The 17,120-nt window shown below is 41.7% G+C and overlaps 2 protein-coding genes and 1 long non-coding RNA gene across 4 annotated transcripts in view; 2 read left to right on the top strand and 1 right to left on the bottom strand.

Moving 5' to 3' along the window:
- Nucleotides 1–406: 406 nt before the first annotated feature.
- On the top strand, nt 407–3,710 carry psmd5 (proteasome 26S subunit, non-ATPase 5). Its single transcript, XM_053883311.1, has 10 exons — nt 407–611; nt 908–1,052; nt 1,115–1,228; nt 1,312–1,440; nt 1,535–1,644; nt 1,954–2,096; nt 2,329–2,520; nt 2,834–2,943; nt 3,011–3,151; nt 3,210–3,710. Exons 1-10 carry the CDS (start codon nt 439–441, stop codon nt 3,465–3,467), a joined length of 1,515 nt encoding a protein of 504 aa, XP_053739286.1. The 5' UTR covers nt 407–438; the 3' UTR covers nt 3,468–3,710.
- Nucleotides 3,711–5,509: 1,799 nt separating this feature from the next.
- kcnt1a (potassium sodium-activated channel subfamily T member 1a) overlaps nt 5,510–17,120 on the top strand; it is a 36,178-nt gene continuing 24,567 nt past the window's right edge. The window contains exons 1-6 of one of the 2 annotated variants that reach the window (XM_053866901.1): nt 5,510–5,854; nt 6,952–7,116; nt 14,849–14,928; nt 15,742–15,868; nt 15,949–15,996; nt 16,271–16,319. In XM_053866901.1, the coding sequence (XP_053722876.1) occupies nt 5,688–5,854; nt 6,952–7,116; nt 14,849–14,928; nt 15,742–15,868; nt 15,949–15,996; nt 16,271–16,319 (636 nt within the window). In that variant the 5' untranslated portion in view covers nt 5,510–5,687. Of the gene's footprint in view, nt 5,855–6,951; nt 7,117–10,533; nt 10,758–14,848; nt 14,929–15,741; nt 15,869–15,948; nt 15,997–16,270; nt 16,320–17,120 lie in introns of those variants that run through there. The other variant, XM_053866902.1, reaches the window with a different exon arrangement.
- Nucleotides 6,684–8,576, bottom strand: LOC128759983 (uncharacterized). Its single transcript, XR_008414774.1, has 3 exons — nt 8,504–8,576; nt 8,253–8,423; nt 6,684–7,514 (listed from the first exon to the last, which is right to left on the bottom strand). It is a non-coding gene; the product is annotated as an uncharacterized LOC128759983 (long non-coding RNA).

Below are 17,120 nucleotides of genomic sequence, written 5' to 3'. Positions count from 1 at the left end.
AAAGAAGAGGCGTCCTTGATTGTTCCGCCTGCACTTGTCTTTTATCAATATATATGGGCATACAATACTGTCCATATATATATATATATATATATATATTTTATCCATGTATTGAGAGTAATTCATAGTTTGGGGAATTTTTTGTGAGAGTCACAGTGCGAATGCATTGACACTTTGTGACGAAAGTCCTCAATGAGTACATTCATCTTTATTTGAAAACATGATGAATAAGATGAAGATTCTGAAATTTTATTTTTCCCTTCATTCTAAAATGTTTGTCAAAAAAAAAAATTACTTCAATATAGTAAAAGAAACTGAAGTGTTGTACTCACAATCAACCTCTAGATGGCGGAAGTGCTATTTAATCGTGACATCAATCGCTTTAATTACAAAGGAGAAGAAGGGGGTTTGGCTTCTCTCTCAAAACAGTTGGTGATCATGGCTGCGTCCATTGAGAGTTTACTGCAAGAGATTTCTGGTGTTGATCGCCCGATTGAAGAGCTGCAAACCTTAAAAACAGCTCTTCTGTCGATTCCCCAGAGCTCTCTAGCGCAGTCGGTCAGCGGGCAGCGTCTGGATGTTATCTTCTCTTTGCTGAACTCGAATGACAGGTCAGTTAGCCTCCATTGAATATGTGCTGCGTCAGTCAGCGTCTGGGTGTGATCGTTAACATTTTATTTAAATGAGCGAACGAGTTGGTTAGTCGAAGAGAACACGGGCCGAGATGTTAGAAAACCCATTCTAATAACTAAATGTAGTTGTTGGCAAAATTTACATAGGTACGTGTTGTCACATATATTTATGCCACCAATGTTGCGTGATATCTGGAGCGAACCTTTTATTTTTAGTGGGGCAACACGATAATGCAAACTATTCAGTTGGTTACTTGTTTGAGTAACGTTTGCAGGGAGCAGGTTGAGCTGTGTGTGGACGTCCTTGAATGCATCCTTATGGCCCAGAGCCCACTACAGATTGCCCAGAACTACAGAAGTGAGCTGCAGAGGGGTTTGAAACACCCACTGGAGGCCGTCAAAATACTGGCTTTGACTCAGGTAAGTACAACCAATCCCCTTATAAAGTGACAGCTCAAATCCTGGCTTCTGTTCTTGAAAAGATTGGTAGGCTGGTGGAGAACCCTGTCAGTGTCACAGAGATCCTCAACAACCACACAATACTTCAATCTGTCATTTACTGCATTGGAGAGGAGAAGATGTCTGTGGCTAAAAAGGTGCCATTTGTGCAATTCACACCTATCGTCACGACATCATGAATAAGTGTGCTGGAACAGTTTTTTTTCCCCCCTATCTTCAGGCCATTCAGTGTTTGACGAAGCTGAGTCACTCCAAGCCTGGACTGGACAAACTGTTTCAGACTGACCTGCTGCAGGCACTGAATGATGTGATGGCCAAAGATGACATCATTCGATACAGAATATACGAGGTATATTTGCTTTTCCCAGAATACATTGATCAGTTAAACATAATTACTCAGTCACTGCTTAGACATAAGATGTCTACATTTCTTTTTCCTGCAGCTGGTGGTTGAAATCTCTTTGGTTTCTCCTATTTCACTTGGATACTGTGCAAACAGCAACATAATTTCCAAGCTTCTGGTAGAACTTACCGGAGATGATGTTTTGATCAGGTATGTTATTTACTTTATACCGATTGTACAGTTATATTTGGCTATAAACAGTGACACAATCTTACATTTAGTATGTATGAAAGACCAAAGTAGTTACGGTTGCTTGTAATTGTGCTCTTTTATTGCAGAAGTAGCGGGTTGTAGTGCTATATGATGGATGTTTTGTATATTCTCTGATAGTATGTCAGTCACTTAAAAGTCGAGTTAAATTAAAATCAAAATGTTGGATCGTTTCTAACCAGTAATTTTATTCTCTCTGCATACAGGTCTCTTTTTTTCATAATGTAACACTTAACCTGTTTTTTTCAGGGCCACTGCAATTGAGATGGTGACCATCTTAGCTCAGAGCCAACATGGCCGACAGTACTTGGCCCAGCAGGGGATCATGGACAAGATTGCTAACATGATCAGAGGGGCAGAAACAGACCCCATTTCCTCTCTCTACCTTCCAGGTAAAACCTTCATGATTAAAATCCTAGCTATATATTGTCCTTGGGGAAAAATAATTAAATAATTCAACGTATTAATGCACCCTACCAGTGATTTGAATTTAAAAACAAACATTTATTTTGACAAAATCATTTAGGGAATTATCCATCAGACCCTCTGGAGGAATGAAAACATGCAATTTTTATGTCAGTATTTTCAAATGTGACTTCACTGATGGTTCCTGTCTTGCACTAGGTCTGGTGAAGTTTTTCGGGAAGCTGGCTATTATGGAGAGCCCACAGCAAGTTTGTGAAGCCTACCCAATCTTCCTGGATAAAGTGTTTGACATGGCTCTGGACGCTGACCCAGCCGTGACCGGAGTGGCTCTGGACACGCTGGGCTTACTGGGTTCTACCGTGGAGGGGAAACAGATTCTGCAGAAAACAGGTAGTGTGGTGTAAGGGAACCTAATTAGAGTAGTAATCTTTTGTGTATCTAGTTTATCTAGTATTTTGTGCATTAGTGTGTGCAAATTCTTGTATATCTTAAGATATTCATTGTGCTCTTGTTTTACATTTGATTAAAATAGTAAACCACTAGATGTTTCTGAAAGGAAATGTTGATAGGAATTTACAGCATGTGTGCAGTTATTTAACATTTCTGAATTCTTTTATTTGTATAAACTTGAGAGTGAGTCTCTTGCTTGACTTTCTCAGTGAAACATTTCATTTCCTATTTCCTGTCCGTTCTTTTTGGTCAGGAGTGAAGTTTAACCCAGTGTTGACCCGGATGAGTCAGCTTGCCACCTCTGGAGCCACCGAGCTCAGAGTCCGCAGCCTGGAAGCAATATCACAGCTGCTCGCTCTAGAGGTAGATGTGTTCTGTTATTCTCAGCTATCGAAATAAGAAGTGTGAAGTCATGTGACTTGGAATCCAGCCGGAGCAACAGACCGATGACCTGCTCGCTCTGTCAGAGTCCTGGTTCCTCTTACTGTCCAACCAACCCATGGACATGATCCTCAACATCAGCGCTCAGCCCTTCCCCGAGTTGCACTGTGCAGCTCTTCAGGTTTTCACTGTGAGTGTCTGCAACCTCCTGTTAATGACTTCACCCACTGAATGAGTGTGTTTTTCAGGCCATCGGCGCACAGCCATGGGGTCAGAGGTTAATGATCAACACTCCAGGTTTCATGGAGTTTGTTTTAGATCGCTCCACAGGTCAGAGCAAAGCAGCCAAGGATGCCAAGTTTGAACTGGTGGGGTCACTCGTGAGCTCCACCACAGCAGCTGAGATTTTGGGGAGCCAGCACTACGTCAGTCTGAAGAGCTACCTGAGAGACGGACCCTACTATGTCTCTGCTGTCCCAATGGTTGATACTGAAGGAGCTAACTGAGTCCAAGTAAAACCATGAGAGACGCTTCACGGATGAAATGTACTCATATTTCACTGGTCATTAGTCGTCTGTCGTTCATTGTCACAGACGACTCGGAGGATTTGCCGACTGTGTTCCCTACTGTCTGACCAAAGTCCCACATATAACAGCCTCATCCGTACATAAATTAATGGCCAGCAACTTCTTTGATTATTTTGTGTAAAATGGATTCCAACTATGTTTTGTATTAAAAGAATAACAAGACGTGCGTGTCTTTGTTGTGTTTGCGTCTCTACGTGGGAGTAAAAGTGGTCTTAAACTCTGTGCGTTCTGCTTCCAAATCACCACTAGATGGCAGCAGAACACACCGAGTTCCTTTAACTGAACTGTAAATTTGCCTTAATAGTTGTGTCTCTTCTCAGAACCTGAATTGATAGAAAGGTCAGAGGCCATTTGGAGCTCAAAAAATGCCTAAACTGCAGCAAGTCCATTAGTAATTGATAGTTATTTTCCCAATTCAAGAGGTTGGTCAAGCACACGGACGTTATAACATAATTAGTTAGAAATTCCCCAGTCCCTCCAGGTGATTGGTATGTGTCCCACTGGATGTTAGCCTGGCAATAGTTCACTAAGTATTTGTAAAAAAAAAAAAAAAAAAAAATCAAATCAAATAGTGAAAATATTATTTCTACAACGGAAGATGCTCTCAAGCCAAATGAATCCATTTGGAAAGTACTTTTTGGCCCCAATTGGAATAAAACAAATTCACATCTGACAGTTGCAATGTTCAGTACGCATATCAGTATATATCACAAACTCCAAGGTGCTTCATGTGCTTGAACGTGTACACAAGTTGAATTCAGTACATTCTTCTGTCACTTTCTTCATCGTTCTACACTCCTGAGTTGGCTTTAATATGTCCAGAATGTAAAAACACTTCAGAGTGACAAACATCCATCATCTGCCAGCAACTGTTGTCGATCCTCACATCACCTTCTCCTCGGTGAATCATAACACCTCCTCCACTCACTCTGCTTGGCGTCATCTCATTAATACATAAATAAATAAATAAACAAACATCCAGTCAGTCAATCTCCACATCTATAACTGCAACAGGAGTGAGTTGCAATATTTCAGATTTCCTCTGACCATCCAGTCTCATCAGGACTTGTGACCTTGTGGCGTCTGACATTGATGGCAGAAAAATTCAAGGCCGCCTTCTGCATTCAGTGTGTTGTCCATCGTCTTTCTATTTTACTAATAGCTGCTTTTGAATTCTTTGATTTGAATAAACTTGAGAGTGAGTCTCTTGCTTGACTCTTCAAACGACAAGGACTGACACGCAGTTCAAGGTTGAGAGAAATGTGTTATTTTCTATTTCTAAGTGAAAGATGACTCACAGGGTTCAAGACTTCAGATGTATATTAATCAGCTTCGCCTCCTGATGCATAAGCAACTGTGATAGTTGTCTCACCATGATGTAGGCGGACATCCTGTCACTGGAGAACATTGGTTGAGGTTGAGTTTCACATTCATCTGTCAATATTTTTGAAGTCTGAATAGAAAAGAGGAGTCAGATTTCTCTTCAACGCAGCAGAAATCATGACTCGTAACTGTTCATTGTTGGTTAGAGTTGGCGTTGGGCTCGGATGAAAATTGTTGGAGGTGAAAGTACTGTACCAGGGTGAAGGTCATGTTCAGGTGAAGGTAGGCATGGACATCTGACAATGAAATATGATCAACATGACACACACAAATAGTTAAATGTGAATATATAACGTGCCACAATATATTGGGGGAAACCTGATATTATAAATTTCATACCAACAATGCAGATATCCGTGATTAACCGTAAACGAATATAATGTTAAACACAATCTTTACATAAAAAGAAACTTGATTTCTTTGAACCCTGTCAGTAATACCACGAGTGGCCAGCAGGCGGGGTTAATGCCGCCTGTGAAGTATCCATGGAGAATCAACAGTTATGTCATGACGCTCTCCCTTCAGAGAGAAAACTGTCGCTGTGTTCTCTCCTTCACAACAGTCCTCTGCATCACCTCACTAGCTGAGTTGCTGCTGTCCTACACTACTTCTTTGGCCACTTTAAGCCTCAATTCCCAGCGAATAGAGATGCACCTGACGAGGTGAGGAGGTGGAGGGAGGGGACACGGAGAGAAGACTTCATCTTGTCTTGTAAATCCCCGAGAATCCGCTCATTTTTGGCCACATCACCCCCCAATGCACTTGACCCAGGAAGACGACTTGGTAAAGGGGGACCCCACGCAGACCACCGCAGCTCACAGGCCCGCCTGCAGCGCTTCATCTTCGGCTAAAATGTGCAGCGAGTGTTACGAGAACCAGTCGTTCGTGAACGACGACGGAACCGTGAACGAGCACAAGTTCCGGTAAGACGACGGTTCTAACGTTCAACAGGTTTAAAGTTCGGGTGCTATCTTTTTAGCCTGGGAAATATGGTCTTCTTCTATTGTGTGCTAAGTAAACTTAATGGACGACTATACGGAAGAAAAGTTTGTCTGCTGTAAAGTGTAACCGAATTCTTTACAAATGTGTTGTTTATTTTACAGTTAGATAACCGTAAATATGTATAATAGAATAAGTACTTCACACAGGGGTGAAATATTGACACATCGGAACTCACTCCTCTGACCTCTACCATCTCCTGTGTCTCTCTATAGAGAAGTCTAGGTAGGACAAGGGTGTACATTTACATACATTTTGCATGTTATCATTTGTACAGAATACTTAATCTGCATATCAAAAGCCAAGTTATGTTGTTCCTCAGGAACTGATCTTGATAAGCTTTACTGTTTCTGAGTTAAATGCACTTTAGTATTAAGTGTTTCCAAATTTTTATTTTTAAATATTCTTGTCTTAACAAAGATGTGTAACACGATCAAAAAAAACTCTTGGTTCACACATATTGTCAAGTGATTTGCTCTAGCATGTTGATGATCTGTCTGGGAAAAGAGAATGGGGCTCACATTATGAGATTCGTTCTTCACTCCACACATTTTCCATCCCTCAATCCCCAACAAAATGGGAGTGTTCTATGTTTCATGTGGGGTTGAAATAGTGTCTTTTTCTTTTGAAATTAAAACGTGAAACTAAGATGAACAAAATAATTTTGATAGATGTCTGGCGTTCAGTTTAGACTTGTGAATGAGCACCGTGAACTCTTTTTGTGGGTGACCATTTTTATTATCATTTATAGGAATGATTTAGCACAGTCATGAGTTCAAATAAATTGTGCTCTACTTTGAATGGTGGTCATCGTCATCTGTTCAGTTGCACTGGAGGTTAAATGAAGTGACAGCGACACTTTTGTTTGTATGGCTGCTGTCTGCTCTCATCAAATCTCCTTCCCTTGCCTCCTTTCCTCCTCCTGGTACATCTTGTTTTCCTCTCAGCTTCCCTCGTTCCGTCGATTTCCTTCACTTCTCTCCCTCTGCCCTGTTGTCCTTGTTTGCTTCCTCACCTGCAGCGCCTCTCAGGCACCTCTCCAGTCCAGCAGCAGCAGCAGTGGGGTCATCTTAGACATCTCCAGGCTAAAGATGGAGCAGCTGGAGAGTGAGGTGCCTCCTCTGCCGCCCCGCTTCCGCTTTAGAGACTTGCTGCTCGGTGACCAAAGCTTCCAGAACGATGACAGGTAGGGCAGAAAATACTCACACGCCTTTTATTTCTTTTGGTCTTAAAATAAAATTAAGTATCCACACAGTGGACCCATTGTGTGACTCTTCAAGGACTTCTTGTGGGTGTTTAGTTAACTGAGGTGGCTTTTTCATTTTGGGCTTGTCTGTTACCAACCAAAGTGTTTGGTGAGTGGGTTTTGACTGATGCATGATTGATCAGAGAGTCATTGCCATTGTAGGTTTTCTTTGTTGAAATGAAAAAAAAATAGAAAGGCAAGTCATAGGTTGCTGGCATGTAGCTGGTGGACCTCAGCCATCCATCAAGGACATCGAGTCGAACTTCTGCGATCCGTGGAGTTTCCTTGTCACAAGGGTTTTAAATCTTAACCATTGCTTGCATCTCCAGACTCATGACCTGTGGGCAGACATTTTAAATGGCTCATGTCCAATAAAGTGAGCTGCACTGACTAAAACAATTAGTTACATTCCCATTGCTCATAGAAGTTTTTCTCTTAAGTGTGAGTCAGCATATCTTTTTGTCGACACTGATCAAACGATAATCACGTAAATCGAAAGAAAGCGTTCTGGCTGCTGTCCCTAGTGCTGAAAAAGAAGCTTGGTTTAACGTGCCGTCCTGAATGTACTGAACAGCATCAATTTATCATCAGGTTGACATTCTCTCCCGATGCAGCTCTGCAAATGACTAATGCGTTTGCTTTGATCAGCGTGTATTCAACAGTTTAGAGTAGAGGTATCCTCAAACCCTCACAAGAGCAACAGTCGGTCCTAATATCTGGTTTACTTTGAGATACAATCATTGTGTTTAAGAGTTGTGTTTGACTGACTGCAATAGTGTCTTGTTTCGCTTGCTGTTGAGGCCAAATAGCAGAACAGTGTCTCTGTTCAGTGTGGATGTTTTTGGGTTTGTTTTCTGTCTGTCCAGTCCCTGACAAAAGTCTTGCAGAAACAACTGCTTCAATGTGACATTTAACTAGTCTATGGATTTAAGAAATTGTTCTTATGAAAGTTAAAACCCTCCCACATTAGGTTAAACAGCTCCAAATAAATTTGCTTCACTGTAGGAATATTTATCATTTAATGAACACAAAAATGTCACATTTGGGCTAAAGAAAAGCTATTCATACATACTTACTGATCAGGTCATCAGGGATTGCAAGGAAAGTAGTCTTACGGTTCATCAAGGTTCTTTGGTTTAGCCTTCCATGCTCCCTCTTTCATTCTAAAGCAGACATGCTCAATGACATTCATGTCTGGCTACTGAGCCGGCCAGTTCTGGAGCACCTTTATCTTCTTCAGGGCGAATCTTAGGCATGTCATCAGAGGTCAAGTTACGCATCACAAGACAAGGCGACAGGACTTTTGTCTCTCCAAAAACTGACTCACCTTTTGATAGGTTTTCAGAATTTTTTGTCTGGCACCGAAACATTATTTAAAATCTGTTGGAAGGGAATTAGAAATTTTTTTCGGGGGCACTTGAAGTCAACTTCTACCCAAGCAACAAGACTTTTATCAGGGACTGTACGTGTCCTGTAATGGACTGATTACATTAAATGTCCTTTATTCGTCCCCGAGTGGTGAAATTCAACAGGCAGCAACAAAGACATAAAGACTCCCAAGACATTAGAGATACACTACAAACATCAAAGACGTTCACGAAGCATCACCATACGTAAAAACACATACCTACAAAAAAAACCCACAGTGAAGTCTCAACCAATCAAACAACGCAAGACAATAGATAAACAAATATCATGACAAAAATAAATAAATAACAACTGTCAGGAAAAATGCACAATGATTCCCATCAGATTTTACTGTTGTAGAGGCTGACAGCACTGAGGGTGGCTCATCCTGCCACTGAAGGTGCTGCCCAGTGCTGTCAGGGTGACCTGGATGGGGTGAGACAGGTTGGCTGTCATGGATGGCACAGTCTTTCTGTCTCCCACATCCACCACTGAGTCTAGCGAGCACCACATTAAAACCTGAGGCCCTTCCAGAATCCCTTGGTGACAGCATGGTTAAACTGTAGGTCAGGGGCAAAGTTTGGAGATGACTTACAGTCATCTTTTCTGATTCATCGCTCTACATCACTCAATGTTACCTCGCCAGAGTGTCGTTTCTTAGCTAATGAATTATGTGGTTTTCAAAAATGTTCTGGTGCCTCTCCAAGCTCTGCTGAGTGATATTTCAAATAAAATCTCAAGTACCCTTCCCTTTCGTCGCAGGTGACCTTTTACCAGCTGTGCTGCCAACAATCACTGTTTTATTCCCTCCATTAAGCTTTCAGCTCCAGATTTGCCAGATATCATAATTCTTCTGGCTCCAGTCCAGCAAGCAAACGTGTTGCCTGCTGGATGTTGTTTTCAGAGGCAGCTGTTGATGCTCAGTAGGCAGTTGCCAAGATTGTGTTGCACCTCACTACTTGCAAAGGTCACTTGTCTCATCTGCTGCTGATTGTTTTGTCATTTCTCTGACAGACATGATGACACAAACACATGAACCCACAGAATTTGACAACTGATCTGCGTGGATTGACTGGTGCATGGTTGGTTGCATCTCAAGGACCATATTTGTTGGTACTGACGCTGCAGCTAGGTTTGAGTCCAGGGATACTTATCACTGGCAACTCAAGTGTCCTCCTCCTTTTTAGGCATTTCCCATCAGGGGTAGCCTCAGCAAGTCAGCCTCCTCTGCCTTCATCTGCATCAGTGGTTCCCAGAGTGTGAGTTACACTGAGTGTTGTGAACATCGCTAACTCACCTGGCTCTAAAAATACTGATGATTACAATGTGAAGCGGCCGAGCACAGGTGAAGGGGGACTTCCTGTGTGACTCGGATGTTGAGCAGCACTGGTGTGGTGGGCGAGCGGGTTCAAGTGGAGGAGACTGTGGTTTTTCACCAGCATTGACTCACAGAGGAGGTGGGAGGGGTCATAAATTACCCCATCAAATTTAGACGCGGTATAAAGAGGTGGGATTGATGGGCTGCAGACTGAAAGAGCTACTTCCCACATGTTTCTGTCTGTAACAACATATTATAATTTGTTTTGTCGTCGGTCACTGATAGCTCCTCCGCTTCAGCTTCCCAGGCAGTGCATAAAAACAAACACGCTTTCCCTCAAGCTTTCAGTCTTGAGAGTCATCAGAGCTGTAGTGACTCACTGAAACCATTTGAAGGAACTTCAAGCTGTAGACACATTTTCTATCAAGTCCACCTGCAAAACTGTCTAAGGACATTCCTTTAGTTTGTAAATCCTCCAGCTTTGTCAAGAGCTGCAGAGCTGCAGGAGAAGACCACACTGCAACAACATCAGTTAAGGTTATTCCTGTCGTTGCTGTGGCAACAGGTCCGCACACATCACAGAAGCAAAGAGAGAGAGGGATTGTTTAGATTCCTCCAAATGTATAATTCAGCACGAGCTAATAAACGCTGAAAAGATTCTGCCTCTTTTAAAAAGCAAGGGCGATTTTTTTTACATTTTGAAGGGCTTGTTTGCGAGTCTGTGAGTTGTAATGGCGTGTTGAACAGGTCGTTATACGAGCCTTACAATGGATCCAAGGATTATCATTCCAAACTGGGTCGACCCGATGGTGGGTACCTGGAGGTCAGACACGTGTGGCAGTGATGGCGGGCAGAGGTATGGCTGGAGAGTTCTCAGAGTGACTGTTACATTTTTGCCACGGTGAAGCTGGAGCTAGTAATGTACTGTTGACTATCTGATGTTTTGAATCCTAATTGCTTGAAAAATGACTCATTGATCAAACTTTCATTTTTATTACTGTGCTGTGATCCACAAACATCAGTTAGAATGAATGAAGTAATGTGTGGAAATATAAAAATCGAATAACTTATCACATAAGTTTGTTTAAATGAATTAAAAAGATAATAAAAACTAAACATGATAATGTTGGCGATGAAGGATAGATTTTTATATTATATGAAAATTGAATTACATTTCATTAATGTAGAGAGAATATGGAATCACATGATCAAGTCTTCAACGGTCCCGTGTCATGGAAAACATGTTGGGTCTTTGGTGCCTCCGCATTCATGTAAAAAATGAATTATGCAAGCCATCCATGCATTTTTAAGTTCACGATAGATTCCTCAGATGCCATTCTCAGCTCATGATCTTTGATGGGCCAATATGAAATGTCATATCTGAATAAGTACCATAAGAAGGCATAGTTGATCTACATTTAAAATTTTGCTAAAATCAGGGGCTTTGAATGAACATTGCATCCTTATACAGTACCATGGCGAGAAGTTTCAGTTGAGCCGTTTTGATATCTTTTTTTGATAGCCCTTTAAAATAATTAAATATATAAATAATCTTTTCAAATGTATCTCCAACTGACTCACAACTGCTAGATGTCAGGTATTTCAGGTAAAAGAAACTTCATAAGGTGGCAATGTTTCATATGAAGATCAGCTAAGTCATCTTATGCACCTAATGATCGGGAATGCACCTGAGTACAGGAATCGCCTGCTATGACGTTTCTCAGACCTAGGTGCCAGAAGATATTCCAGGTTTTGTGACCAATTTCCCCATTGTAAATGAATGGGAAGAGGATTCACCCCTTCAGAAATTTGCCTCTACTTCAACAGCTCGCAGCTCCCCCAAACGTTGGCCGAGAAACTCAGCGAAAAGACCAAAACGCAGGCGCACCTGTCCTCTGTCGCCCTAAAAAATGATCAGAGCCAAGTCGTATCGTATACGCACAAATCGGCCTCAAAGAACCAAAGATTTGGAAAAATCGAAAAGTTAGAGCAATTAAGTTGGTTAGAGTGGAGCAGAGGAGGAAAAAAACCTGTTAGTTTCACGTTTCTAAACTGCGATTGTGGCCAAACAGTGGGGCGCAGAAACATGAAAATCTCCAGTTTTGTAGTCACACTTGTCCTCTCTCATAAAATGTGCTCAGAATTACATTTTCCGAAATTGGCCAAGAGTGGAGAATGACACAGAGAGCAGGGCATATCTTGGCTGTCTTTTGAGCTGGAGACGCTGTTCAAAGCTTCAAACGTAGCTGCAGACCTCCACTGTGTTGCACACGATGTATTCACCAGCTGTTTATTCATGAACAGCAGCGTCTATTTCAAATTTGGTGTTTCATATCGGCCCATCAATCATCGTGAGCTGAGACTTGCATCTGAGAAATCTTACAGAGCTCAAGTGAAGGCAGAGGAACTCCGCGATGACACAGGCATGTGACTAATATCACACCCCTCCGCTGCTGCTGATTACGTGCTCTGCGGGGCTGATTGAGGGTCATTACTTGATTCATTATGCCCTTCATGTGTTTGTGTGGCGATTCTTTGCGTGGGAGAAAGGGTGATGCGCGCACAGACAGACAGAGACCAATCTGAAGGACACTCCAGTGCAGCAGTTTGATCCCGGTTGGCCACCTTTGGGGCTCTTCTTTGTCTGTCTGCTGACCAGATGTGACAGCAGTCTTCATGTCGTCTTCTTTCATCTAGGTTTTATTCGTAGTGCTTTCTCACAAGCATGCAGCCCTGAAATAGCTGCTGCAGTGCTCCCTGTCCTTCAACCCACACTGCCTTTTCTTTTTCCACTGAAACCCTTTCAGCCACGATACCAAAAGCATGGATGATGAATGCAGCGCTACAATCATCATCGTTTTACATCTGTGGTTTATCGTCTCACCCATTGTGTTTCTATCTGCTCCGGATGGATGATGGGTGTATTTTGCATATCTATTTCCAGAGTGCTAATTTGATAACCATTGTTGGAGCTCTATTTTCTTGAACCCAGCTGAGTCTGCATGCTCATTTTTAAGTATTGGTCCTGAGTGGGTCACAATGGTCACTACTATGTCACAGTTTTACATCGATATGTGCACGTTCATATGTCTTTGCCCTGTGAGAGGCAGGGGAAACGGATGCAGGCAATGGGAACCCAACATCTTCATCACGATAGCCTCTTGTTACAAGGATGGTGTCGATAGTAGAATTAGCATATGAGTAAATGGACTGGAAGCAGCTGGTGAAGAGCCAGGATTTACCAGATGCACAGACTTTACTGATTTCAGCATTGTCGACGGGCTAATGCCCAAATAATAAAATGGTGGGAACATTCAAACACAGGGAAATAAAGGGTGAAATAGAATCATAGACCCTCTCAAAACACAAGGCTCAAACATAGGCACATGCAAAACCAGAGTCGTAAAAACAAGGTCTAATTCTAAATACCTTGTGATAAGAACAGAGTTCTTGTGATAAGACTCTGTTCTTATCACAAGGGATGAGGCTTCAGGGTCTCCGCCAGGATTTAAAAGAGCCCCCGAGCACCAACAAATGCCCATAGTTCCGCAGACAATAGACAGTGGTTTCTTCTGTGAGTTTTCAATAAATAAGGTGGCGAAAACCGTCCACCTCTATGATGCGTTATGTGTTATCCATTTATTTCGATGTTTACACTTCTTTTCAATACGAGAGTTCATCTTTAAAAAGAGATAATTCTTCGGATGCCGTGGTGGATCTCATTTAAGCCGTAGTTGTGTGCCACAACCGTTTCCATGTGGCGGAAACACACATCCAGGCTCAGACAGCAATACTGTAAAACCTAACCATCTTCCACCAGGAAACAAAGTGTAATAAGCTGCCAGTTGCTGATGGCCATTCGGTTCAATTTGAAGTGTGAACTTGCAAGACACTGTCAGCTGTCAGTCGCACCAGTGCACATTTTACACACATTTGCCGTCTGGCTAACGCTAGTCTGAAGTGGATGTGGTTGCATAATGATCTTGGTTGTGTGGACTCATATCGCTCGCAGCAGGCAACCAAATATATGGGTGTGGTGCTGTAGGAAAGAGGCTGACAACTATATAACAATCTAACAGATTTGTTAGAAAAGAACTTAACACCTGCAATCAGTAGTAGGAGTCTCAGCTGTGCACTCCACAACCGTCAAGAGAGGAAAGACAAACATGGAAACAGGAAGTCTCTTGACAGAGTAAAATGAACAGGAAGGGGAACATTGCAACAAAAGCACACCAGTGGGACCTAGCTACCTGCCGATTAGACCGAAATAAAATTGTCTCTCACTGATGGCAAAAAAAACTCCATCCATTTGGCTAAAAGTTATTGACTTGAAGTGTACATTATCAGTTCTGCCATCAGGCTCTCGCCTTTAATGAAGGTTGACTTGAGAATTCTGTGTTGTTTCCAAGGTTGGATTTCACTGTTTAAAGTCAGTGGATGCTTAAATGTTCCTCTCTATTATCAATGCTCAGAGTCAAATTCAGGACATGTTTTACCCTGAAATTTCACAAGATAGATTTGTGCAGCTAGTTTCACCACACGTGAACCTGTAGGCCCAAGGTGCCCAGAGTCATCTGGTTTGAAGGTTGCTTTTGAACTGACTATGCTAAAGTGATCGACCCATCTACAGTATGAACTAATGCTAAAACGTCTACAGTCATTCATTCATACAAGCCTGATGGGACTCATGCTGTCACAGTCTCAATAATGAGAGGCTTTTATTGAACATTTTTATTGAATAATTTACAATACACTGAGATGCTGTCAGCACTTGGGCTGCACTGCTGCAGGATTGGGAAACAGAAGCAGAGACAGATGATAGCGCAGCTTTCCTCAGGCAGACAATTAGTGAACATCATTACGAATGTTCATGCTGCGCCATGCTGTGAAATGTCTTGTGAAAAACAGTTTTCTGTTGGTATGACTTCTTCTTCTCCTCCATGTTAGGGTACAGATAGAGTTTTACGTGAATGAAAACACTTTCAAGGAGCGCCTGAAGCTTTTCTTCATCAAGAACCAAAGATCAAGTGAGTTTACTGTTGAAGAGCAGCCGTGCAAGAATTTAAATGGCTTACACCTCATCTTTATTGTAATGTTGATTGTGTAATTTCAGCGAACATCATGCCGACTGTCCAAGTTTGAAGTCTTAAGTGCTTCATTTTTCAATTTGCAACTTTTAATAACCCATAGAAACGGTTTAAATCTGTCAACATTTTCAAGAATTCTGGTGTATTATTATGAGCTGAGGAGGATAGGGAAGCATTAATGAGAGATATTGTGGTTCATAACAGGGAGTAAATATGAATTTTCTGCTATTAAAGCCAGCCGTCAAAGGCCATTGATTAAATACAACCATCTTTACTTCATGAACTTCAGGAGCCTCATGAGCTCAGAGAGTTGAAGATACTTCAAAATACCAGGTTTCTGAGGCGGACTGGTATCATAAGAGTGCGTTGAGTACCACCTCAAAGGTGTGGCGTAGGTCAAGTTCTGCAAGTACATGCGATTACAAAAGCTTGTGTGCCGCTTGATATGCTGTGATATACAGATTGATGAGTGAATCTCTTCACTGTTTTCCATCTGAATCTGGGCATCATATGCATAATACTGCAGGTTTAGATTAAGTTAATATTTTCACCTTTCAGGGATACAGGATTAGAAAGAGATAAATTATTCATCACATTACTGTGCTTTGTAAGAATGATTATATTCATAATGAAAACTGCAGCAGAATATGGGAAGTCTGGGAGCAGTAACGGCTGTACTGTCAGGCTATTGTTGCTTGGTAAGTAAATCCTAGACTTACACTTTCCACAAATGTGTCCCTCTCTTGTCGTCAGGCCTCAGAATCCGAGTGTTCAACTTCTCCCTGAAGCTGCTCACCTGTCTCTTGTACATTATTCGAGTGGTGACTGACAACCCTGCCGGCGTGGGCCAACACAGCACTCCCAGTGGCAACAATAAATGGTTTGGAAAACAGCGCAAGCGGCCATCAGCATCACAGTGCGGTTAAATTAAGTTGTCTTTTGTTGTCTTCATGGCTCCAGCATCGACTGTCAGTGGAACGGCTCGGTGCAGGACCGGGAAATTAACTGGTAAGAAGCAGCAGGTGGGATTTCTCTTAATGGGGTCATTTAGAGGAAATCATTATGCGATAACAGGATCACATTAAGTGCTGTTCGTCTTTAGCAGATCTTCTTCTCACCTCTGCTTACTCAACCTGGCGGGACATCAGTGCTGTAATTGGATTGTACAACCCTTTGTTTCCTGTTACTCAGCTGTCCATAACTCACGGTTTTGTCCCTGATTTGTGAGAATGTTCACTAGATTCATGCTTTTAAGGTCGAAATGTGTTTCTTTTCCTTGAAGGGAGTTGATATTTTGGGTGGACAGAAAGCTGCCTGTTTGGGCCATTCAAGTAAGTCAAGACTGATAGTTGTTGTCTATATATTTATGTCGTGAAGATGCTGTGACCTAAAATATACATATAAAAACAGTTAACAATTATAATCATGAAAATCTACCTTTATAGTGAATAGATGACATATCTGACTCAGACCTTGTCGGATAAATGGGGTGGAAAAGTAATGGTAGTATTCAGAAATCGCATTCCATTTCCTGTGTTGCCCTTCAAGCCTCCAGTTAATTGGCTCACTTCCCCCACCAGCAGTTCCAACATATCGACTCAGTTATCATTGAAAATGCTACGTCATCGACTCTTTAGTTCAGAGGTGGGCAGTTAAATTCCCTAAAGGGCCACATTACAAACTGTGGCTGTTGTGAGGGGCCATCAAGAAAGGTGGCAATGACTACGAAACGTGATAGAAAAAAATGTTAAGTAAATGAACCATTAAATATTCAATGGAAGCAACATATTAAGAAGTGTAAATATGGCACGAAACCTATAAAACATTATTATATGCATGCGTCTTATTTGAATATAAATCATAATTAAACTATGGACCAAACATCTATGATAAAAAGGACATTTATTTCAAAATATACTTTGAAGAAACTAAATGTTAGTCATGAAAGTGTTGTATTTACTGTTGAACTGGCTAAAATGGAAACAGGTTAAAAAAAAGTCAGTTGTATAGTTTTAGTCTGACCTTATGTATAGTGGTAATGTATGTGAAAAGGCTGCATAAATTAAGGAATTTATTGTCTCTGAAGATAAGCTATACCACAGGCAAGTGCATGTCTTAAGGGGCTGGCATTA

The sequence above is a fragment of the Synchiropus splendidus genome, chromosome 1 (genome assembly GCF_027744825.2).
Source record: "Synchiropus splendidus isolate RoL2022-P1 chromosome 1, RoL_Sspl_1.0, whole genome shotgun sequence".
In the NCBI taxonomy this organism is placed as follows: domain Eukaryota; kingdom Metazoa; phylum Chordata; class Actinopteri; order Syngnathiformes; family Callionymidae; genus Synchiropus; species Synchiropus splendidus.
This window is presented reverse-complemented; position numbering and strand designations above follow the sequence as displayed.